Source organism: Salmo salar, chromosome 15 (genome assembly GCF_965601325.2).
Source record: "Salmo salar chromosome 15, fSalSal1, whole genome shotgun sequence".
Lineage (NCBI taxonomy): Eukaryota > Metazoa > Chordata > Actinopteri > Salmoniformes > Salmonidae > Salmo > Salmo salar.
In genome coordinates this window covers 61,872,501-61,896,787 of record NC_138305.1, presented here as the reverse complement: position 1 = coordinate 61,896,787, position 24,287 = coordinate 61,872,501, and the positions used below count along the sequence as shown (strand labels likewise).

Here is a 24,287-nt window from a genome sequence, read left to right as displayed (position 1 = left end):
GTCCCACAGTGATATCCTGAGGCAGATTCCTCCTGTTAAACCTTATCAATTCATCGGACGATTTGCAAAGCCTCCTCATATTAACACAGCAGCGAGACTGATTGATTCGTGCCTGAGTGGATGAGGCTGGGCTGCTTCTGCGTCCTCCACTCTCTGTGCAGCCCACTGAAATGAATTATGGATTGTCTTTATCTCCTAGGTGCACCGGTGGAAATGAGCTGACAATATTTTTGTGTCTTAGCAACCTCAGGGTATGAGGGACGTTCAGACATGATTTAACATGGTAAGAACTTGAAGGTGAATTAAAACATTTGGAAGCTACAAATAGAGTAGAATTTACTGTATCTCGTAAAGTGGAAAACATTCCATGCTAATAACACGATAGTCTATAGGACGGAGCAGTTTCACAGTCCCAGATTAACGGACCCAGATTAAGCCTATATTCCTGGACTAAAAAGTGCTCTCAATGAAGACTGAGTCCAGGGGGCCTATAATCTGTTTTGAATACCCCTATCACTCACCATCCAGTATAGTTTGACCACGTACTTCCCATAGACGTTATAGAGAGGCATGTGTCCCTTGACCACCTTACACAGGGAGTAGATGTGTTCCCAAGGCTTCCAGACATCAGACCCCTGCTCTACTGACGTCCCATTATAGATCTTCCACACTATGTAGATTTCACTCACTATCCACCTGAAGAGCTGGGAAGAGGGACATAATGGGAAAAAAACAAAACAATCAATTTATTAATGAGTAAATTACTTTAAATTAACCAAATCAATCGCATAATCTAGGGTCCCTTCATTACTGGAAATCAGAAATCACTGTTAGATGACAACAGTGTGATAAGCCTTTATGAAAAGGTAAGTAAAGTAAAGTGTGTGGAGAGCGCTTACCTCACTGCAGAGCAGATGTTCATTGGCTGCGGTCAGGTCAAATGATGATTCGTTCTCCACTATTACCGGAGGCTAGTATAAAATGCATGAAATGTTTTTAACATGGGAACAAAACTATGGAAACAGTGCATTTCTATGATGCATCAAACATCCCCTTTTCCCACTTCTAAAGTGATGGACGCCTGGGCTCTGTGCAGTCAACAATGTCCTGAAAGTTACTAAACTGCAAAATTAAGCATTACGCAGACACATTTTGTAAAGCGGCGTTGGGAAGTTTACTAAATTACCCTCTGAAAAACAGGTTACCCAAGTAAAATTGAAATAATCATGAAACTCAATCATTTTAAAGATAAAGTCCACCATACTTTATCCAGGATTCTTCAAGAGGACATGTTTGCAATGAATATTGGATTAGGGAGTTAAGAGACTCCAACAGACCACTAATCAAATACGAATTAAAAGACTCCATCGATCGTGAAGAGAGAGCCTTCAAGGGAGATTATATTTTTTTTCTTCTCTCTCACTCTCTCTCTCCCTCCATCCATCCATCCATGGATGGCCCTTCCATTGTCATGGCAACCGTACATAACCTACACCTCAACTTATTCCGTCAATTAAGGGGTTCTAGAATAGGATGGTGGAGAGTGGAAGGAAGAAACAGAACAGCTGTCACATCTGTGCTTAATTGGGTATTCATGTGCGTTTCATTTTATACAGAATGAATGTAACGTTCTTCACATTGTTGAGCGGAAGACGCAGGAAGCTTAATTACTCAGTGTTGTACAGACAAACAGACAGACAGAGACAGAGATAGTTACTTTTTGTTAACAGCCATACATTTCGGCACACTACCTGATAAGATGGCCCTGAGTGGTCTGGCTATATATGGCACTCGGCTGAACTTTGTGATATACTGTACATGTAGCTTACTATAGTGGAACATTCTGTTCTTGTGCAGTCTCTTTGCAGTGTCGACTTTAAGGCGGCAGTCTGTATGATGAAAAGGATATACTGAAGGCCCTGAGCAGTGGTGGAAAAAGTACCCAACTGTCATACTTAAGTAAAAGTAAAGATACCTTAATAGAAAATGACTCAAGTAAAAGAGACCCAATAAAATGCTACTTGAGAAAAAGTCTAAGTATTTGGTTTTAAATATACTTAAGCATCAATAGAAAATGTAATTGCCAAAATATACTTAAGTATCAAAAGTAAAAATATAAATAACTTCTTATTCCTTATATCAAGCCAACCAGACGGCACATTTTTTTAAAATGTATATATAGCCAAGGCAGCAGTCTGGCTTTGACAATCATTTACAAACAAAGAATTTGTGTTTAGTGAGTCGGCCAGATCAGAGGCAGTACGGATGACCAGGGATTTCTCTTGATAACTGTGTGAAGCACTCGAAATGTAACGAGTACTTTTGCGTGTCAGAGAAAATGTATGAAGTAAAAAGTATATTATTGTATTCAGGAATGTAGTGGCATAAATATAACAGTTGTCAAAATATAAAAATAGTAAAGTACACATACCCCAAAAAACGACTTAAGTGGTACTTTATACCACTGGCCCTGAGTATATCTAGTACTTTGCATCCTCTGTGTCCTCGATGTTGGATGTAGACTGTGTGATGCACCATCCAAGGCCATGTCCTGAAGAAGTACCCTTACCTTGGTGAGTATGTGCTCTGAAGGGCGCTTCCATGAGTGCACTTTCAGCAACAGAGGCAGCTCGACCTTTCCCTCTGGATCCTCAAAGAATGGCTGTAAACAGAGCCAAAGAAACGTTAATGAAAATTGTGATAAATAAAAAAGTATACCAGTTTCATTGAAGGACCAAAGAATTGACAACTATAGACTACAAAATAGTTGGGAAGAGATTTGCGATGTACCGATACCATGGCACATTGTTTACTAACTGATAAGCTAAACGCCGAAATCAAAACGTAGAATATTTCTAATTAAATTATTATACAAAATTCTTGCAAACAATTTTTATTTTATTTCACCTTTATTTAACCAGGTAGGCTAGTTGAGAACAAGTTCTCATTTGCAACTGCGACCTGGCCAAGATAAAGCATAGCAATTCGACACATACAACAATACAGAGTTACACATGAAATAAACAAAACATACAGTCAATAATGCAGTAGAACAAAAGAAAACACAAAGTCTATATACAGTGAGTGCAAATGAGGTAAGTTAAGGCAATAAATAGGCCATGGTGGCGAAGAAATTACAATATAGCAATTAAACACTGGAATGGTAGATGTGCAGAAGATGAATGTGCAAGTAGAGATACTGGGATGCAAAGGAGCAAGATAATTATAAATACAGTATGGGGATGAGGTAGGCAGATAGATGGGCTGTTTACAGATGGGCTATGTACAGGTACAGTGATCTGTGAGCTGCTCTGACAGCTGGTGCTTAAAGCTAGTGAGGGAGATATGAGTCTCCAGCTTCAGAGATTTTTGCAGATCGTTCCAGTCATTGGCAGCAGAGAACAGGAAGGAAAGAGGACCAAAGGAGGAATTGGCTTTGGGGTTGACCAGTGAGATATACCTGCTGGAGCGCGTGCTACGAGTGGGTGCTGCTATGATGACCAGTGAGCTGAGATAAGGCGGGGCTTTACCTAGCAGAGACTTGTAGATAACCTGTAGCCAGTGGGTATGAAGCGAGGGCCAACCAACGAGAGCGTACAATGGTGGGTAGTGTATGGGGCTTTGGTGACAAAACGGAAGGCACTGTGATAGACTGCATCCAGTTTGTTGAGTAGAGTGTTGGAGGCTATTTTATAGATGACATCACCGAAGTCGAGGATCGGTAGGATGGTCAGTTTTACGAGGGTATGTTTGGCAGCATGAGTGAAGGATGCTTTGTTGTGATAAAAGAAGCAGATTCTAGATTTAATTTTGGATTGGAGATGCTTAATGTGAGTCTGGAAGGAGAGTTTACAGTCTAACCAGATACCTAGGTATTTGTAGTTGTCCACGTATTCTAAGTCAGAGCAGTCCAGAGTAGTGATGCTGGACAGGCGAGCAGGTACGGGCAGTGATCGATTGAAGAGCAGGCATTTAGTTTTACTTGCGTTTAATAGCAGTTGGAGGCCACGGAAGGAGAGTTGTATGGCATTGAAGCTCGTCTGGAGGTTAGTTAACACAGTGTCCAAAGATGGGCCAGAAGTATACAGAATGGTGTCGTCCGCGTAGAGGTGGATCTGAGAATCACCAGCAGCAAGAGCAACATCATTGATGTATACAGAGAAGAGAGTCGGCCCGAGAATTGAACCCTGTGGCAAACCCATAGAGACTGCCAGAGGTCCGGACAACAGGCCCTCCGATTTGACACACTGAACTCTGTCTGAGAAGTAGTTGATAAACCAGGCGAGGCAATCATTTGAGAAACTAAGGCTGTCGAGTCTGCCAATAAGAATGTGGTGATTGACAGAGTCGAAAGCCTTGGCCAGGTCGATGAATACGGCTGCACAGTAATGTCTCTTATCGATGGCGGTTATGATGTCGTTTAGGACCTAGAGCGTGGCTGAGGTGCACCCATGACTAGCTCTGAAACCAGATTGCATAGCGGAGAAGGTACGGTGGGATTCGAAATGGTCGGTAATCTGTTTGTTAACTTGGCTTTCGAAGACCTTAGAAAGGCAGGGTAGGATAGATATAGGTCTGTAGCAGTTTAGGTCTAGAGTGTCACCCCCTTTGAAGAGGGGGATGACCACGGCAGCTTTCCAATCTTTGGGAATCTCAGACGATATAAAAGAGAGGTTGAACAGGCTAGTAATAGGGGTTGCAACAATTTCGGCAGATAATTTTAGAAAGAGAGGGTCCAGATTGTCTAGCCCGGCTGATTTGTATGGGTCCAGATTTTGCAGCTCTTTCAGAACATCAGCTATCTGGATTTGGGTGAAGGAGAAATGGTGGGGGCATTGGCGGGTTGCTGTGGAGGGTGCCGGGCAGTTGACTGGGGTAGGGGTAGCCAGGTGGAAAGCATGGCCAGCCGTAGAGAAATGCTTATTGAAATTCTCAATTATAGTGGATTTATCAGTGGTAACAGTGTTTCCTAGCCTCAAAGCAGTGGGCAGCTGGGAGAAGGTGCTCTTATTCTCCATGGACTTTACAGTGTCCCAGAACTTTGAGTTTGTACTACAGGATGCACATTTCTGTTTGAAAAAGCTAGCGTTAGCTTTTCTAACTGCCTATGTATATTTGTTCCTAACTTCCCTGACAAGTTGCATATCACGGGGGCTATTCGATGCGAATGCAGAACGCCACAGGATGTTTTTGTGCTGGTCAAGGGCAGACAGGTCTGGAGTGAACCAAGGACTATAGCTATTCCTAGTTCAACATTTTTTGAGGGGAATGTTAGAATGTTATGTAGAGTTGAAGTCGGAAGTTTAAATACACCGTAGCCAAATATACTGCTCAAAAAAATAAAGGGAACAATTAAACAACACAATGTAACTCCAATTCAATCACACTTCTGTGAAATCAAACTGTCCACTTAGGAAGCGACACTGATTGACAATAAATTTCACATGCTGTTGTGCAAATGGAATAGACAACAGGTGGAAATTATAGGCAATTAGCAAGACAACCCCAATAAAGGAGTGGTTCTGCAGGTGGTAACCACAGACCACTTCTCAGTTCCTATGCTTCCTGGCTGATGTTTTGGTCACTTTTGAATGCTGGCGGTGCTTTCACTCTAGTGGTAGCATGAGACGGAGTCAACAACCCACACAAGTGGATCAGGTAGTGCAGCTCATCCAGGATGGCACATCAATGCGAGCTGTGGCAAGAAGGTTTGCTGTGTCTGTCAGCGTAGAGTCTAGAGCATGGAGGCGCTACCAGGCGACAGGCCAGTACATCAGGAGACGTGGAGGAGGCCGTAGGAGGGCAACAACCCAGCAGCAGGACCGCTACCTCTGCCTTTGTGCAAGGAGGAGCACTGCCAGAGCCCTGCAAAATGACCTCCGGCAGGCCACAAATGTGCATGTGTCTGCTCAAACGGTCAGAAACAGACTCCATGAGGGTGGTATGAGGGCCCGACGTCCACAGGTGGGGGTTGTGCTTACAGACCAACACCGTGCAGGACGTTTGGCATTTGCCAGAGAACACCAAGATTGGCAAATTCGCCACTGGCGCCCTGTGCTCTTCACAGATGAAAGCAGGTTCACACTGAGCACGTGACAGACGTGACAGTCTGGAGATGCCGTGGAGAACGTTCTGCTGCCTGCAACATCCTCCAGCATGACCGGTTTGGCGGTGGGTCAGTCATGGTGTGGGGTGGCATTTCTTTGGGGGGGCCGCACAGCCCTCCATGTGCTCGCCAGAGGTAGCCTGACTGCCATTAGGTACCGAGATGAGATCCTCAGACCCCTTGTGAGACCATATGCTGGTGCAGACGGCCCTGGGTTCCTCCTAATGCAAGACAATGCTAGACCTCATGTGTCTGGAGTGTGTCAGCAGTTCCTGCAAGAGGAAGGCATTGATGCTATGGACTGGCCCGCCCGTTCCCCAGACCTGAATCCAATTGAGCACATCTGGGACATCATGTCTCGCTCCATCCACCAACGCCACGTTGCACCACAGACTGTCCAGGAGTTGGCGGATGCTTTAGTCCAGGTCTGGGAGGAGATCCCTCAGGAGACCATCCGCCACCTCATCAGGAGCATGCCCAGGCATTGTAGGGAGGTCATACAGGCACCTCATGTGTCTGGAGTGTGTCAGCAGTTCCTGCAAGAGGAAGGCATTGATGCTATGGACTGGCCCGCCCGTTCCCCAGACCTGAATCCAATTGAGCACATCTGGGACATCATGTCTCGCTCCATCCACCAACGCCACGTTGCACCACAGACTGTCCAGGAGTTGGCGGATGCTTTAGTCCAGGTCTGGGAGGAGATCCCTCAGGAGACCATCCGCCACCTCATCAGGAGCATGCCCAGGCATTGTAGGGAGGTCATACACACACTACTGAGCCTCATTTTGACTTGTTTTAAGGACATTACATCAAAGTTGGATCAGCTTGTAGTGTGGTTTTCCACTTTAATTTAGAGTGTGACTCCAAATCCAGACCTCCATGGGTTGATAAATTGGATTTCCATTGATTATTTTTGTGTGATTTTGTTGTCAGCACATTCAACTATGTAAAGAAAAAAGTATTTAATAAGATTATTTCATTCATTCAGATCTAGGATGTGTTATTTTAGTGTTCCCTTTATTTTTTTGAGCAGTGTACATTTAAACTCAGTTTTTCACAATTCCTGACATTTAATCATAGTAAAAACTCCCTGTTTTAGGTCAGTTAGGAATAATAGTAGAGCGAATGATTTATTTCAGCTTTTATTTATTTCATCACATTCCCAGTGGGTCAGAAGTTTACATACACTCAATTAGTATTTGGTAGCATTGCCTTTAAATTGTTTAACTTCCCACAATAAGTTGGGTGAATTTTGGCCCATTCCTCCTGACAGAGTTGATGTAACTGAGTCAGGTTTGTAGGCCTCCTTGCTCGCACACCCTTTTTCAGTTCTGCCCACAAATCTTCTATGGATTGAGGTAAGGGCTTTGTGATGGCCACTCCAATACCTTGACTTTGTTGTCCTTAAGCCATTTTGCCATTTATGCTTGGGGTCATTATCCATTTGGAAGAACCATTTGCGACCAAGCTTGAACTTCCTGACTGATGTCTTGAGATGTTGCTTCAATATCTCCACATAATTTTACTTCCTCATGATGCCATCTATTTTGTGATGTGCACCAGTCCCTCCTGCAGCAAAGCACACCCACAACATGATGCTGCCACCCCCGTGCTTCATGGTTGGGATGGTGTTCTTCGGCTTGCAAGCATCCCCCTTTTTCCTCCAAACATAACGATGGTCATTATGGCCAAACAGTTCTATTTTTGTTTCATCAGACCAGAGGACATTTCTCCAAATAGTACGATCTTTGTCCCCATGTGCAGTTGCAAACCGTAGTGTGGCTTTTTTATGGCGGTTTTGGAGCAGTGGCTTCTTCCTTGCTGAGCAGCCTTTCAGGTTATGTCGATATAGGACTCATTTTACTGTGGATAGAGATACTTTTACCTGTTTCCTCCAGCATCTTCACAAGGTCCTTTGCTGTTGTTCTGGGATTGATTTGCACTTTTCGCACCAAAGTATATTCATCTCTAGGAGACAGAACGCGTCTCCTTCCTGAGCGGTATGATGGCTGCGTGGTCCCATGATGTTCATACTTGTGTACTATTGTTTGTACAGATGAACGTGGTACCTTCAGGCATTTGGAAATTGCTCCCAAGGATGAACCAGACCTGTGGAGGTCTACAATTTTTTCCTGAGGTCTTGGCTGATTTCTTTAGATTTTCCCATGATGTCAAGCAAAGAGGCACTGAGTATGAAGGTAGGCCTTGAAATACATCCACAGGTACATCTTCAACTGACTCAAATGATGTCAATTAGCCTATCAGAAGCTTCTAAAGCCATGACATCATTTTCTGGAATTTTCCAAGCTGTGTAAAGGCACAGTCAATTTAGAGTATGTAAACTTCTGACCCACTGGAATTGTGATACAGTGAGTTATAAGTGAAATAATCTGTCTGCAAAAAATTGTTGGAAAAATTACTCGTGTCATGCACAAAGTAGATGTACAAACAGACTTGCCAAAATTATAGTTTGTTAACAAGAAATTTGTGGATTGGTTGAAAAACAAGTTTTAATGACTCCAACCTAAGTGTATGTAAACTTCCAACTTCAACTGTACACTACCGGTCAAAAGTTTAAGAACACCTACTCATTCAAGGGTTTTTCTTCATTTTTACTATTGTCTACATTGTAGAATAACAGTGAAGACATCAAAACTATGAATTAACACATATGGAATCATGTAGTAACCCAAAAAGTGTTAAACAAATCAAAATATATTTTATATTTGAGATTCTTCAAATAGCCACCCTTTGCCCTGATGATAGCTTTGCACAGCCTATGATTCCATATGTGTTACTTCATAGTTTTAATGTCTTCGATATTATTCTACAATGTAGAAAATAGTAAAAATAAAGAAAAACCCTTGAATGAGTAGGTGTGTCTAAACTTTTGACTGGTACTGTATATACAGTGCCTTCGGAAAGTATTCAGACACCTTGAATTTTTCCACAATTTGTTACGTTAACGCCTTATTCTAAAATTGAAGAAAACTACAACTTGATTGGAGTCCACCTGTGGTAAATTCTATTGATGGACATGACTTGGAAAGGCACATACCTGTCTATGTAAGGTCCCACAGTTAACAGTGCATGTCAGAGCAAAAACCAAGCCCTGAGGTCGAAGGAATTGCCCGTAGAGTGCCGAGACAGGATTGTGTCGAGGCACAGATCTGGAGAAGGATACCAAGAACACAGTTGCCTTTATCATTCTTAAATGGAAGAAGTTTGGAACCGCCAAGATTCATCCTAGAGCTGGCTGCCCGGCCGAAATGAGCAATCGAGGGATTGCTCATTTCGGTCAGGGAGGTGACCAAGAACCCGAAGGTCACACTGACAGAGCTCTAGAGTTCCTCTGTGGAGATGGGAGAACCTTCCAGAAGTACAACCATCTCTGTAGCACTCCACCAATCTGGCTTTTATGGTAGTGGCCAGACGGAAGCCACTCCTCAGTAAAAGGCACATGACAGCCTGCTTGGAGTTTGCCAAAAAGTACCTAAAGACTATTAGACCATAAGAGACAATATTCTCTGGTCTGATGAAACCAAGATTGAACTATTTGGCCTCAATGTCAAGTGTCACGTCTGGAGGAAACCTGCCACCACCCCTACGGTGAAGCATGGTGGTGGCAGCATCATACTGTGGGGATGTTTTTCAGTGGCAGGGACTGGGATACTAGTCATTATCGAGGCAAAGATGAACGGAGCAAAGTACAGAGATCCTTGATGAAAACCTTCTCCACTATCTCAGACTGGGGCGAAGGTTCACCTTCCAACAGGACAACGACCCTAAGCACACAGCCAAGACAACGCAGGAGTGGCTTCGGGACAAGTCTCTGAATTTCCTTGAATTGCACAGCCAGAGCCCAGACATGAACCCGATCGAACATCCCTGGAGAGACCTGAAAATAGCTGTGCAGCAACGCTCCCCATCCAACCTGACAGACCTTGAGAGGATCTGCAGAGAAGAATGTGAGAAACTCCCCAAATACAGGTGTGCCAAGCTTGTAGCATTATACCCAAGAAGACTCTAGACTGTAATCGCAGCCAACGGTGCTTCAACAAAGTACTGATTAAAGGGTCTGAATACTTGTGTAAATGTGATATTTCAGTTTATTTTTAATACATTTGCAAACATTTCTAAAAACCTGTTTTTGCTATGTCATTATGGGGTATTGTATGTAGAATGATGGGGTATTGTATGTAGAAAAAAACAATTTAAACGATTGTAACCTAACAACGTAACAACGTGGAAAAAGTCAAGGGGTCTGAAAACTTTCTGTATGTACTGTGTATGTGTATATATTTACAAAAAATATATGGTGGATTGGAAATGATGCAGAAATGTACATTGATGAAAGCTACAATCTATCTGCAGTTACCCCCAAAAAGAAAAAAGAGCCAAAGAAACTCAGGTTGATGTTTATTATCATGAGTCTTGTCCTGGAGCGATTTTTCCCTTAGATAGGCCAGCTGTAAAGTCAACATTTGCTATATTGTAAAAACTCAAAGAAAAATGAACTTGTTGGTCTTAATTTAAGGTTAGGGTTAGGCATTAGGGTTAGCAGCATGGTTAACGTTAGGTTTTAAATCTGATTTTATGACTTTGAGGCTGTACCAGCTAGTACCCATTCTGCAGAGCTGCCTCCAGAACAAGATTCATGACAAAAAATGCTAACCTGCGAAATAAACATGAGGCACTGCAGGCTACAGTATCTATGAAATCAATCCATAGATGGATAGCCTAGATCCTATATGATTTTCACTAGGCCCAATCCATCAATACTCACCAAAAATGGACTCTTCCCCATCTTTCCATCCTTAGCGCCCTTGGCCGCATCCCATTTCTCTGTGTTGACCTCTGCCTCACTCCACTCCGGCCAGATGGGGTAGCGGCATCTCCTCAGCTCTCCTGGGCCCTCTGAGGCACTAGCCACCAGGGATGATACTCTGGGGTGTAACCACAAACAAGCATGATTCAGATTTGACACCAATAAACAGGTGTGTGTTGTAGTGCCACACCAGCCATGTTGTGGTATCCATAAACCCAAGATGATATAAAATTGATGTCCAAATGTATCAATCCTGTTCAAGTAACTCCTCTCATCGCTCCAGTGATTTGTGGCAGCAGGGCATAGACCTCTAGTCACAGCACTGTTTAGGCTATACATTATTATTACTACCAATACATTGTCGTTGGTGGTGCTATCGACACAATCATGTACTGACTCCCTTCATCATACTATATGTAACTTGGATTGGGAGAGCCGCGGGCCAAGGATTTCAAAGCGGAACCCTGGCAAGTTGCCCCGTGTACAGCTTGTTCGTGAAACTCAGTGGTTGTGCGCTTTTGTAAAGTGAGAGCAGAGCAAGAGCCCTGAAGCTACAGATAATTAATGCCAGCTTGCACGCTAACGTTAGCTACATAAATGTCCACAATAACAAGAAGCAGGGCTTATAGAACTAGCTAGCGAGTAGGATGGTGAAAATGGGCGTTTAAATCCTGAAGTGTTTAAAATTAGGAGACCTTAGCTACTTTTTTCTGGCTGAGGTTCAAATTTCGTGGAGCTCAAGCAAAGTAGACAGAAGTGACAAATCACGTAACGCAGTAAGCTACCTAGCCCCTGTCAGACTGCTCCCTGGCCACGCTACATTATACTGTGTTCAAAACCAAGTGGGAAGGTGGTAAATACCAGATGATGAAATCATATGCTTTGAACTTGGCTAACGGCCAACGAGCTGCGTCAACCCTAAACTAAAGATAAAGCTATCAGGCTTTCAAATAAATGATAGTGTTCAAAAAACATATGAATAGATTGCATTTTAATAAATACTGTTTTGTTGTTGCATTTAACTGCCGAAAATGCTGTTGTCGAGGTAATTTCCTTAGGAGGTGACCTCAGAGGTCAGCCTGCGACCCCATTTTGATATCAATTTCTTTTCGCGACCCCACCATTTTTCTAAAATTGGGGCTATGGCAGTCTATTACAAATCAGTCTGACAGTATTTTTGACAGTATTTCAATCTGAAGAAAATATGGTTTGAAGTAGCCCATTAAAATACGTTATATAGCATCGTGCCTTATAATAGCAATAAGGCATCGGGGTTTTGTGGTATATGGCCAATTTACCAGGCTAAGGGCTATTGCCAGGCACTCCGTGTTGCGTAGTGCGGAACAGCACTTAGCCGTGGTATATTGACCATATACCACACCCCCTCGGGCTTTATTGCTTAAATATACTATAGAAAGCCCCAGCAAAGATAATGAGGGGGGGGGCATTATGATTGATTGACACCTGTCATACCTTGCCAACAAGTTCACACATTAGCTAGCTAACGTTGCTGTGTACTTTGCAATTAGCTGAATAGCTACCTATGACAGTGACAACAACACATAACATGTAACACCATGGCAAATCATTTGAAATCCGAGAATTTAAGAGTTGCTTGACATGATAAATAACGACCAGTAGGGCATAGATACTAGAGCAAGCTTGACCATCAAACCAATCTTACTCTTTATTTGGTGTCTGTCCTTGTGATGAAGTGACTCGGCTGGAGGACAACTCCTTTTTCTTTGGTGGACCTTTTGACATTCCGGCTGTGTCGTAGACGTTGACTCACCTGAACTATTAGCTGAAATAAGTGACAGTGTTAGCTAGCTACATGACTTGGGAGAGCACGTTTGTTTTTACTGGAAGCTCAGCTGGAGAAAGTTTGATATGTTGCTAAGCGACAAAGCCCCAGCCGCAGGATATCATGGGAGACCTCCGGATCGAGCCTCCCAGGCCCCTAAACCAGTCGGGTTATCAAAGATACAACCTACTGCTCTCACTGCACCAATGCTGTATATAGACCACTGTATATTTAAATCCTCGCACTGCACCCGTCAAATGAACTGCATCTGCCCGAATTCACATCTTCATTATTATACCGTTTTAAAAAAAAATCTGGTTAGAGCGTTGGGCCGGTTACCGAAAAGTTGCGAGATCGAATCCACGAGCTGACAATGTAAAAATCTGTCGTTCTGCCCCTGAATTAGGCAGGCAACCCACTGTTCCTAGGCCGTCATTATAAATACGAATTTGTTCTTAACTGACTTGCCTAGTTAAATAAAATAAAAATTCATACACTGAGGATAAACCCACAAGGTACTGGCTACATTGGAATGATCATATGAATTTCGTTTTCCTTCAATTCTGGATTTGGATCAGTTTTGTGTATTCCACTTGTCTGTAGGCCTCATCTTATTCTCCATTTACGTTTGGCTTATGCTGACTAAATTAATTGCACTGTTCAAACGAGAAGGACTGTTTCCTAGCTAGGTCTATATCTGGGTATTGTGATTAATTTGACTGTTGCAATTTCATTAAAAAAACGTTAATTTGCTACTCAAATATATCCTACAACATCTATGCATTCAAATGATCCCAACAGCAGGGAATGTAGCCAAATGGACTTTTCATTAAGTAAATAACAAGTCAATTTGTATACATTAGGCTTAAAAGCTTAAATGCACTACTTTCATTCATCTGCTTACTCTGCCCCCATACAGTGCATTCTGAAAGTATTCAGACCCCTTGACTTTTTCCAAATTTTCGTTAGGTTACAGCCTTGTTCTAAAATGTATTAAATAGTTTTTTCCCCTCATCAATCTACACACAATACCCCTTAATGACAAAGCAAAAACAGGTTTTTAGACATTTTTGCAAATGTATTAAAAATAAAAATAAACAATTATCACATTTACATAAGTATTCAGACCCTTTACTCAGTACTTTGTTGGCGCACCTTTGGCAGCGATTACAGCCTCGAGTCTTTTTGGGTATGACGGTACACGCTTGGGACTTCAGTATTTGGGGAGTTTCTCACATTCTTCTCTGCAGATCTTGTCAAGCTCTGTCAGGCTGAATGGGGAGCGTTGCTGCACAGCTATTTTCAGGTCTCTCCAGAGATGTACGAACGGGTTCATATCTGGGCCTGGGCTGGGCCACTAAAGGACATTCAGAGACTTATCCCAAAACCACTCCTGCGTTCTGTTGGCTGTGGGCTTAGGGTCGTTGTCCTATTCGAAGATGAACCTTCGCCCCAGTCTGAGGTTCTGAGCGCTCTGGAGCAGGTTTTCATTAAGGATCTCTCTGTACTTTGCTCCGCTCATCATTCCCTTGACCCTGACTAGTCTCCCAGTCCCATTCGCTGAAAAACATGCCCACATGCTGCCACCACCATGCTTCACTGTAGGGATGGTGCCAGATTTCCTCCAAACATGACGCTTGGCATTCAGGCAAAATAGTTCAATCTTGGTTTCATCAGACCAGAGAATCTTATTTCACATGGTCTGAGAGTCCTTTAGGTGCCTTTTGGCAAACTCCAAGCGGGCTGTCGAGTGTCTTCCATCTGGCCACTCTACCATAAAGTATTAATTGGTGGAGTGCTGCAGAGATGGTTGTCCTTCTGGAAGGTTCTCCCATCTCCACAGAGGAACTCTAGAGCTCTGTCAGAGTAACCAATGGGTTCTTGGTCACCTCCGTGACCAAGGCACCTTCTCCCCTGACTGCTCAGTTTGGCCAGGTGGCCAGCTCTAGGAAGAGTCTTGATGGTTCCAAACTTCTTCCATTTAAGAATGATGGAGGCCATCATCAGTGCCTCGACACAATCCTGTCTCGGAGCTCTACGAACAATTCCTTCGACCACGTCTTGGTTTTTATTCTGACAAGCACTGTCAACTGTGGGACCTTATATAGACAGGTACAAGTTGAAGTCGGAAGTTTTTATACACTGACGTTGGAGTCATTAAAACCTGTTTTTCAACCACTCCACAAATTTCTTGTTAACAAACTATAGTTTTGGCAAGTCAGTTAGGACATCTAGTTTGTGCATGACACAAGTCATTTTTCCAACAATTTCATACAGACAGATTATTTCACTTATAATTCACTGTATCACAATTCCAGTGGGTCAGAAGTTTACATACACTAAATTGACTGTGCAATTAAACAGCTTGGAAATTCCAGAAAATTATGTCATGGCTTTAGAAGATTCTGATAGGCTAATTGACATCATTTGAGTCAATTGGAGGTGTACCTGTGGATGTATTTCAAGGCCTACCACTCAGGAAGGAAACGCGTTCTGTCTCCTAGAGATGAACGTACTTTGGTGCGAAAAGTGCAAATCAATCCCAGAACAACAGCAAAGGACCTTGTGAAGATGGTGGAGGAAACAGGTACAAAGTATCTATATCCACAGTAAAACAAGGCCTATATCGACATAACCTGAAAGGCCGCTCAGCAAGGAAGAAGCCATTGCTCCAAAACCGCCATAAAAAAGCCACACTACGGTTTGCAACCGCACATGGGGACAAAGATCGTACTTTTTGGAGAAATGTCCTCTGGTCTGATGAAACAAAAATAGAACTGTTTGGCCATAATGACCATCGTTATGTTTGGAGGAAAAAGGGGGAGGCTTGCAACCCGAAGAACACCATCCCAACCGTGAAGCACGGGGGTGGCAGCATCATATTGTGGGGGTGCTTTGCTGCAGGAGGGACTGGTGCACATCACAAAATAAATGGCATCATGAGGAAGTAAAATTATGTGGATATATTGAAGCAACATCTCAAGACATCAGTCAGGAAGTTAAAGCTTGGTCGCAAATGGATCTTCCAAATGGACAATGACCCCAAGCATACTTCCAAAGTTGTGGCAAAATGGCTTAAGGACAACAAAGTCAAGGTATTGGAGTGGCCATTGTGGTGGCTAATTTCTGCATTACCAAATGAGGAGAGTTACAAACACACCAGTCCGAGTTAACTACATCTTTAATAATTAAGATACTTTTGCAAAAGCACTTGACCTTCAATGATGCCATTGAAAAGGTGACTACACCTTCAATATAAAGAGCTTTTATACTCAAGGTCCACCCCTCTCAACGTACATGACAAACCACAGATACATAGAATTCGTCACAAGGTTAAGTTTTGTATGAAAAGATATCTATAAAACACAGCAACTGCTATATCAACAGAGTCATTATATAGTCCAGTGTCTGGTCTCCCTAGAACCGTCCCTCCCTGGTACGGTATAGAACAAAACCATTAGCTCATATCCTCTGGAATGCTTTTTAGGCGTTCTTATCAAAATACATCATAAATCTCCTCTGTCAGTGCTATCTCATAGAGGCCCATTCTCAGTAAGACACCTCTTGTTCCCACTCCTGGACAAGCTCACTGAGGGGAGTGACCTGTGCACAGACATTGTGGAGACAAATAATTGGTTCCCCATTAATCACGCCATCCCTTCACATGGTTTAAGAATAGGTAAAGACATTCACGTATGAAGACAATGTTTCATTCAGTCCTCCTCTCTTGCTGATATTCTGCATAGCAACAGAGACATGTAAAAAACAAGTCTGACCTCTCCTCTCTCTGGGCCCCAAGTGACTGAGCCCCAGCTAAGGGAAACGTGCAACTGAAAGACACCAGAGTCCAAAGGACACTTTCTAGTGACAAGTATCTCACATAAGCATATTATACTAATAAAACATCTTAATTATCTATGCTACCCAACTAATTCTGATTCATCCGCCACACCATCACAAAGCCCTGACCTCAATCCTATAGAAAATTTGTGGGCAGAACTGAAAAAAACGTATGCAAGCAAGGAGGTTTTACAAACCTGACTCAGTTACACCAACTCTGTCAGGAGGAATGGGCCAAAATTCACCCAACTTATTGTGGGAAGCTTGTGGACGGCTACCTGAAACATTTGACCCAAGTTAAACAATTTAAAGGCAATGCTACCAAATACTAATTGAATGTATGTAAACTTTTGACCCACTGGGAATGTGATGAAAGAAATAAAAGCTGAAATAAATAATTCTCTCTACTATTATTCTGACATTTCACATACTTCAAATAAAGTGGTGATCCTAACTGACCTAAGACAGGGAATTTTTACTAGGATTAAATGTCAGCAACTGTGAAAAACTGTGTTGAAATGTATTTGGCTCAGGTGTATGTAAACTTCCGACTTCAATTGTATGTGCCTTTCCAAATCATGCCCAATCAATTGAATTTACCACAGGTGGACAGTCAAGTTGTAGAAACATCTCAAGGATGGTCAATGGAAACAGGATGCACCTGAGCTCAATTTTTGAAAGTACATTTGTAAAATTTTGTAAAATTTTCTAAAAACATGTTTTCACTTTGTCAGTATTGTGTGTAGATTTCTGAGGAAATGATTTTCTTTAATCCATTTTTGGAATAAGCCTGTAACCTAACAAAATGTGGAAAAGGTCAACGGGTCTGAATTCTTTCCAAAGGCACTGTACAAGGATACTATACTAAGCCTTCTAATGTTAAAGACATTACTTATTATTATAATGATGATCATAATTATAATTGTAATAATAACAATAAGGAGATCAAGAAAAAGGAGTGTATAAGAGCGAGAGCTGTGTGCATGTTATGTGTGACAAACAGTTGCTTTTACATTACAATATTATTTTGCTGCCTGTTGGGAAAAAAAGGTATTGTGTGTAGATTGACGAGGAAAAGTTTTTATTCAATCCATTTTAGAATAAGGCTGTAACGTAATAAAATGCTGAAAAAGTCAAAGGGTCTGAATACTTTTGGAATGAACTGTATTTAGCCAGGGCGACAAGTAGAACACAAAACAATTTGACATAAACATTTGCGTTGATGAGTTTTATTGACAAGTCACAATTAAAAAAAATTATTATAATAATAATAATTATGCATTGATGAGAATGCTGTAAATACAGGAATTGTTTGCTCAGTGGGAAATGAATATCAAACTACTGAGTGACAACTGTTGGAGTTTGTGACAGCAACTATGTGAGCTACAGTATTATGCAATATGTCCTGGGATTTCCTATGATCTTCCATGTAGAAGAACCCCTTAACATCTAATGACTCTTGCGTAGCTTGTGAGTGTCATAGAGTAAAACATGTGCGTGTTTGTGAGTCTTAGCTTTTCATAAAGGTCATAATAGTTTGTGGACTTTACAGACGTTTTTGTGAGAAGAAAGGTTTTCGGGATACGCCCTTGTCTCACAAACACTGCTCTACCTCAGTCCCGATAATCATACATACTAATGTTTGGTATCAGCGGATGCAGAGGAAATAGACAAATCCAATGCAACAGACCAGCACGATGTTTAAAAGGGGTTACAAGTCCAAAACGTGTCACGGTGGGACTGTAAGAGTTTAAGATTTACTGTTATTACACGAAATCAAGATACACGGGAGTGTGTTTATTAGTATCAGACTGCTTGGCCTAATGTGGGGGTAGATCAGATGTAATATTGCAGATGGATTGTAGGTTCTATCAATTTCATTGTTTGCATAATTTCTAATCCCCCTTTATTTCTTTTTCTCTATACCTTTTCCCCCCAACCATCCCTACCCTAAATGAAGCAAACTAATGGACAACAATACTTCTACTGCTACTTCCAGCTATTTCACTCACATCTACATTAACTGAAGTTAAATAATATATTCCCAATTTCTTCTTTCTTTAAGTACTGTACTGAATTTTCACCCAGGGAGACCAATCCACCATTCATGCTGATGTTAACTCCTACCCTCCGATGACCACACATTAACCCAACTTTCCCAGTATAATGCCATTTTGCTATTTCCTTTTGCAATACATCCCTCAATTTTACTATGATGTCTTACAATGGTCCTGAACCTCCCTATTTGTAACATTTCTTCCAATATTGCCCTAAAAATAAATACTTTATCCAAGAGTATAATGATATTTTCCTATTGATTTATCATGTTTTTTCAGATCCAGTGATCAGATTTTCAGTGTTTTTGCAGGTCCATCTGAACCCTGATATTATGACGTAACAACCATTCCTGGACCTGACTCCAAAAGTGAGCCACTGATGGACAATACCATAAAACATATTCTATTGATTCTGTTTCCTTGTGGCAGAGTGCACAAGGCTGACTGTTCTATTGATTCTGTTCCTTGTGGCAGAGTCTGCACAGGGCAGACTGTTCTATTGATTCTGTTTCCTCGTGGCAGAGTCTGCACAGGGCAGACTGTTTTATTGATTATGTTTCCTCGTGGCAGAGTCTGCACAGGGCTGACTGTTCTATTGATTCTGTTTCCTCGTGGCAGTCTGCACAAGGCTGACTGTTCAAGGCCCCATATATTGAGAATTATTTTTATATCAAATATCTTTCATAAGGTAATAGCTTAAATTGAAACGAACAGATTGATGTGTCAATTAATTGTTGTTTTATGTCAGTTCATAGACCTGATGCCAAGATATTGGGCCATCAAAAACCTGTTCCCAACTGACGTGAATTTGATATGGTATTGCTATCAAACCTTTTGACTTTAAGTGAAACTGATACATTTTTTGATTCATACTAATCATTTTAAGCCATTTATGATTTTTAATGGGTGGCAGACAGACAAATTATTTAATTACATTCAGCCTTCTTTGTAAAAGTCTTTATTTCAGCGGCTTAGTTCTGTTAAACTGGCATTAATGGTTCAAATTACATAGGCATACTTCCTTTTATTTCAGTCAAAATTAAGTCAGTAGAGACAAAGTGAATAGGCAGTAGTAGACATTGCTGCAATAGTCGACATGAGTATGTGTCCTGGAGGCTAGTGTGACGTTGGTTTCTTCTCTGGTAATAATGGGGGCATGGGAGAGCATGAGCTGCAACAGTGAGCAGAATAGTCTGATGACTATCACACACACAGCCTCCCCTAAGTGGTACAGCATGGTCATGCCTGATACACATCAATAGCCCAAGGAATTATGTTGGGAAACATTTCATAATGCGAATTCCCATTTCTCTGATCGCATTTTCAGTTTCTCCTCACATGTTGAGCCTCAGGGATCACCTCCAAGGCACTTAACCCTAATTGCTCCTGTAAATTGCTCTGGATAAGCGCGTCTGCTAAATGACTAAAGTCTAAATGTAACACAAACACATTCTTTCAATTCCACTCAATACAGACAATTAAATTGTGTCACTAATAAAGAATTAAGCCAAGACAACATAAAGTATTATCAATTAAAATGTTTATTATTTTTGGTTTTTGTAGTAGTTTCAAAGTATATTTTCACATGTAAACTTAATAGACCCCGCACTGTGTTTAAAAAAATTATTTATACTTGCCTAGGATTCTCAACTGCTTGGGTAGAGGGGGGGTTCACTCCCCCGCCTGATGTACCTCACCAGGAATTGTACAGTACATGATCAAACACAAATGTAAAAACAAAATACACATCTTAGATGTACTCTTTCATACTATTACTAAAGACATCAAGTCTCTCAGGGATTTCTCTCTTAGTTCCTATGGCACCTTCCTTCTATTTGTTCTTTCTTTCGAGATAAATGTATTTTTTTTGTCCATGTGTGACTAGCATTGCCTAGAAGAACACTGGAAGATATTCCACAGATCATCATGATAAAAAACACATTTATGGCACATCCTTAGTCCCACCTTTATTCAGGCCTTCAGCAAAAACTATGGAAAAAAGAGAACTCATGTCACCATTATGAAACAAGACAGTTACACGCGTAATTGTCAGTGGGCTGGGGTGTGCCGAGACCCACTCCCTGGACAGTAGCCCTTCCGCAGGGTCATTGGACAGGGGGCATGAGTCCAGTGTAACGACAGCTTGGGGTGGGATATGGGGTTCAGGGTCACGCCCTTCCTGAACAGCAGCCCGTTGTGATAGTAGATACAGAAGACGGCGGCTAAGGTTTGGAAGGGTGTTGAGGCGGTCCAGGGTTAATGGACATAGGGGAGGGGTGGGGCTAGGAGACCCAGTCCTTGACCTCTAGGCCCTCTGTGTGAGCTGGCCTGAGGTGCTATCCTGTTATAATCTCGACCCGGCACAGCCAGAAGAGGACTGGCCACCCTTCAGAGCCTGGTTCCTCACTAGGTTTCTTTCTAGGTTCATTCCATTCTAGGGTGTTTTTTCTAGCCACCGTGCTTCTACACCTGCATTGCTTGCTGTTTGGAGTTTTAGGCTGGGTTTCTGTATAGCACTTTGTGACATCGGCAGATGTAAAAAGGGCTTTATAAATACATTTGATTGATTGATTGATCGATCAAGTGGGAGGAAGGTGGATGCAGTAGTAGAAGGTGGATGCAGAGTCCTCAGAGCTAGCAGCAGCCTGGCTTGCTCTCAGCAGCCACTGTCTCCTGGTCGAGCTTGATGGGGTCTCCGTTGCTCTCCTCGTATGGCAGGCCCTTGTCATTCAGCAGGATGTTCTCCACCAGGAACCGAGCTGCCTCGTCCACGTTGATGTTGTCCTGGGAAAGGTTAAACAACAACAGGCTTAAGGTTAAAGGTCACATCAATTGAATTTGAATAAAGTTGCTGAGAATATTGGTTTAGGCAGTTACCTAATGAGGAGCAACATTGGTGAAACAGGTTTGGGCGCATTCCATTTGTCACACAGAACAATAGTCTATAAAAAAGATAAACCACTGGTATTTCATCCACCTCTCTCTTCTATTCAAGCACCAGAGGTTGTGTTATCCTCAGTTGTCAACTCAAGAGGACCTTTCCTATAGCCATGGCCCGTGACTAGGCTTCCAACATTAGCAGTCTGGCTAATATTCTTTCATGACTCCGCTAAAGCTCATACTACTTCATATAGGCAACTGAGTGGCATCAGAGAGGGGGCCTTGAAAACAGCAGACATCCCTCATTTTGTAATTTTGCACCTCGGCAGCCAAGTGCAGCACAGCACAGCACAAAGCTGTCATCCCTCGTTTTGGAGAGGTTATGAATATTAATGTGTCTTCTCCAGGCCTCGACTGTTGCTAAGACATTCACAAAGTGACACTTCAGAGAAACGTCCAGGGCAACTTGGAAGCAGTGAAACTCAGGGTGAGTGTATGACTGGACAACACAAGTGTATCAAAGCTGCATCAAACAGAAATGAGGGGTCAAATATGATGGCGCATGGCATCGAACACAAAGTCCAATTATGAATGCAGATGAGATTTCAACTAAAATACTATTTGAGAATAAACTGCTAATTTGTGTTGTGAGGTCATTACTTACACAGCAAACAGCTATAGGCTACATCATCATCATCAGACTTCTGGCATGGGAGGAATCTGGTGTGTGAACAAATAAGGAAATCTAAATCCAATTGAAGTCCAATCCAAATCAGCAGACACAGTGTATCGCTCAAGGAATGGATAGGCCTACATGCACAGTGTACAAAACATTATGAACACCTGCTCTTACCATGAGACTGACCAGGTGAAAGCCATCATCCCTTAATGATGTCACTTGTTAAATCAACTTCAAAATCAGTGTTGATGAATGGAAGGAAACAGGTTAAAGAAGGATTCTTAAGTCTTGATACAATTGACACATGGATTGTGTAAGTGTGCCATTCAGAGTGTGAACGGGCAAGACAAAAGATTTAAGTGCCTTTGAATGGGGTATGGTAGTAGGTGCCAGACAACGGTTTGTGTTAAGAACTGCAACGCTGCTGGGGTTTTTACACAACAGTTTCCCGTGTCTATCAAGAATGGTCCATCACCCATAGGACATCAACTAGACACAACTGTGGGAAGCATTGGAGTCAACATGGCCCAGCGTCCATTTGGAACGCTTCCGATACCTTGTGGAGTCCATGCCCTGATGAAATGAGGCTGTTCTGAGGGCAAAAGGGGGGTTACAACTCAATATTAGGAAGGTGTTGTTAATGTTTTGTGCACTCAGTGTATAATACACCCTTAACATATGGATTCCCATTCCAACCAGCGGAATGATGCAGGGTTTATATTACGCTCTCAGAGCTGTCCAACAGTCGATATTGAAAGTGACCTGTGACCTCTAGGGACTGTAGCCCGAGGTGTGCTTCTGAATGCTTGGTCACCCTTCACATGGTGACGCCCCCTAACCACACAACTCACGTGAGACCACATTTAGCATGGGTGTTTAGCAGTACAGCACTATGTCAATGAGTCAACTAGATTAAACCTGGATGGCTAATGTAGCCAATGCATTACTGAGCATCAAGTGAAGGGTGAGTATCTAGGGCAAATGTAAAATGATATTGATTATGAGACTCAAATTTGGCTGGCTCACTCACTTTGAGTGAGAGAATGTGGGGTGGTATATTTTGTCTTGGGTCTATTTTTCCTGGTTGCTACATCTGCCGGGTAGCTGGTCGGTTCCCGAGAGCCAAGCTGTTTTTTCATTATTCCTCAGTAATTCAGAAAAATTAGGCCGGGTGAGAAAAACAGACCTAGTTGAGCTCATCAGAGAGATTTTCATGTGTGTGTGAGAGAGAGAGGGAGATTTTCATGTGTGTGTGTGTGTGTGTGTGAGAGAGAGAGATTTTCGTGTGTGTGTGTGTGAGAGAGAGAGAGATTTTCGTGTGTGTGTGTGTGTGTGTGTGTGTGTGTGTGAGAGAGAGAGAGATTTTCGTGTGTGTGTGTGTGTGTGTGTGAGAGAGAGAGATTTTCGTGTGTGTGTGTGTGTGTGTGTGTGTGTGTGTGTGTGTGTGTGTGTGTGAGTGAGTGAGTGAGTGAGTGAGTGAGAGAGAGAGAGAGTGAGTGAGAGAGATTGATTTTCATGTTAGAGAGAAAGAGAAAGCTAGAAGAGAAAAGAGGGGTACCGAAACAGAAAGACAGTGAGAGTGATATTTTCCTTGAGTCTCATAGTTAAAGAGATGGTTGTCCAATTAGTGGTGCATAGGGCTGGGCAATATGACCAACATATCATAACACGATATTTAAAACAAAATTACGGTATATTTTTTAATAATAAAAATTCTAAATGTGCTTTATGAGTAGTGCATGACCCTAGGGTGGAAACACATACATTCTAAGTGATTTCAATGAGTCTTTCACCATTCTGATTGTTTTATACTGTTCAATTCAACCTAAAATAATTTTCTGCATTTTCATACATTTCCTGCGACACGATATGGGCAAACAATCTAGGCCTTGTTTTTAACCAAATGTTGCAATTGCGATTTCACGATTTAGAGCACAACACGTCGGTGAACTGTTGGAATCATGGAAATAATAATTATTCTAATTCTATAGTTAGAATATTATAGTGGGCACTTTCAATACAGTGTTTTTGACATGACAATGAATGAAAATGCCAGGGAGGAGTTATTGTGACAGGGTAGGAACCAAAGTGTT

At 42.1% G+C, this 24,287-nt stretch overlaps 2 protein-coding genes across 3 annotated transcripts in view; both read right to left on the bottom strand.

The window, feature by feature from the left end:
- The window catches only part of adgb (androglobin), a 116,138-nt gene extending 102,975 nt beyond the window's left edge, over positions 1–13,163 (bottom strand). Inside the window, exons 1-5 of the mRNA XM_045695893.2 lie at positions 12,619–13,163; positions 10,893–11,052; positions 2,570–2,662; positions 900–971; positions 522–704 (exon numbers count right to left, since the gene is read on the bottom strand). Of these exons, the coding sequence (XP_045551849.1) occupies positions 522–704; positions 900–971; positions 2,570–2,662; positions 10,893–11,052; positions 12,619–12,698 (588 nt within the window). The 5' untranslated portion in view covers positions 12,699–13,163. The remainder of the gene's footprint in view (positions 1–521; positions 705–899; positions 972–2,569; positions 2,663–10,892; positions 11,053–12,618) is intronic.
- Positions 13,164–20,158: 6,995 nt separating this feature from the next.
- LOC106571778 (ras-related protein Rab-32) overlaps positions 20,159–24,287 on the bottom strand; it is a 29,959-nt gene continuing 25,830 nt past the window's right edge. The window contains exons 3-4 of one of the 2 annotated variants that reach the window (XM_045695891.2): positions 22,180–22,235; positions 20,159–21,419 (exon numbers count right to left, since the gene is read on the bottom strand). In XM_045695891.2, coding sequence (XP_045551847.1) covers positions 22,212–22,235 — 24 coding nt within the window. In that variant the 3' untranslated portion in view covers positions 20,159–21,419; positions 22,180–22,211. The remainder of the gene's footprint in view (positions 21,420–22,179; positions 22,236–24,287) is intronic. The other variant, XM_014145231.3, reaches the window with a different exon arrangement.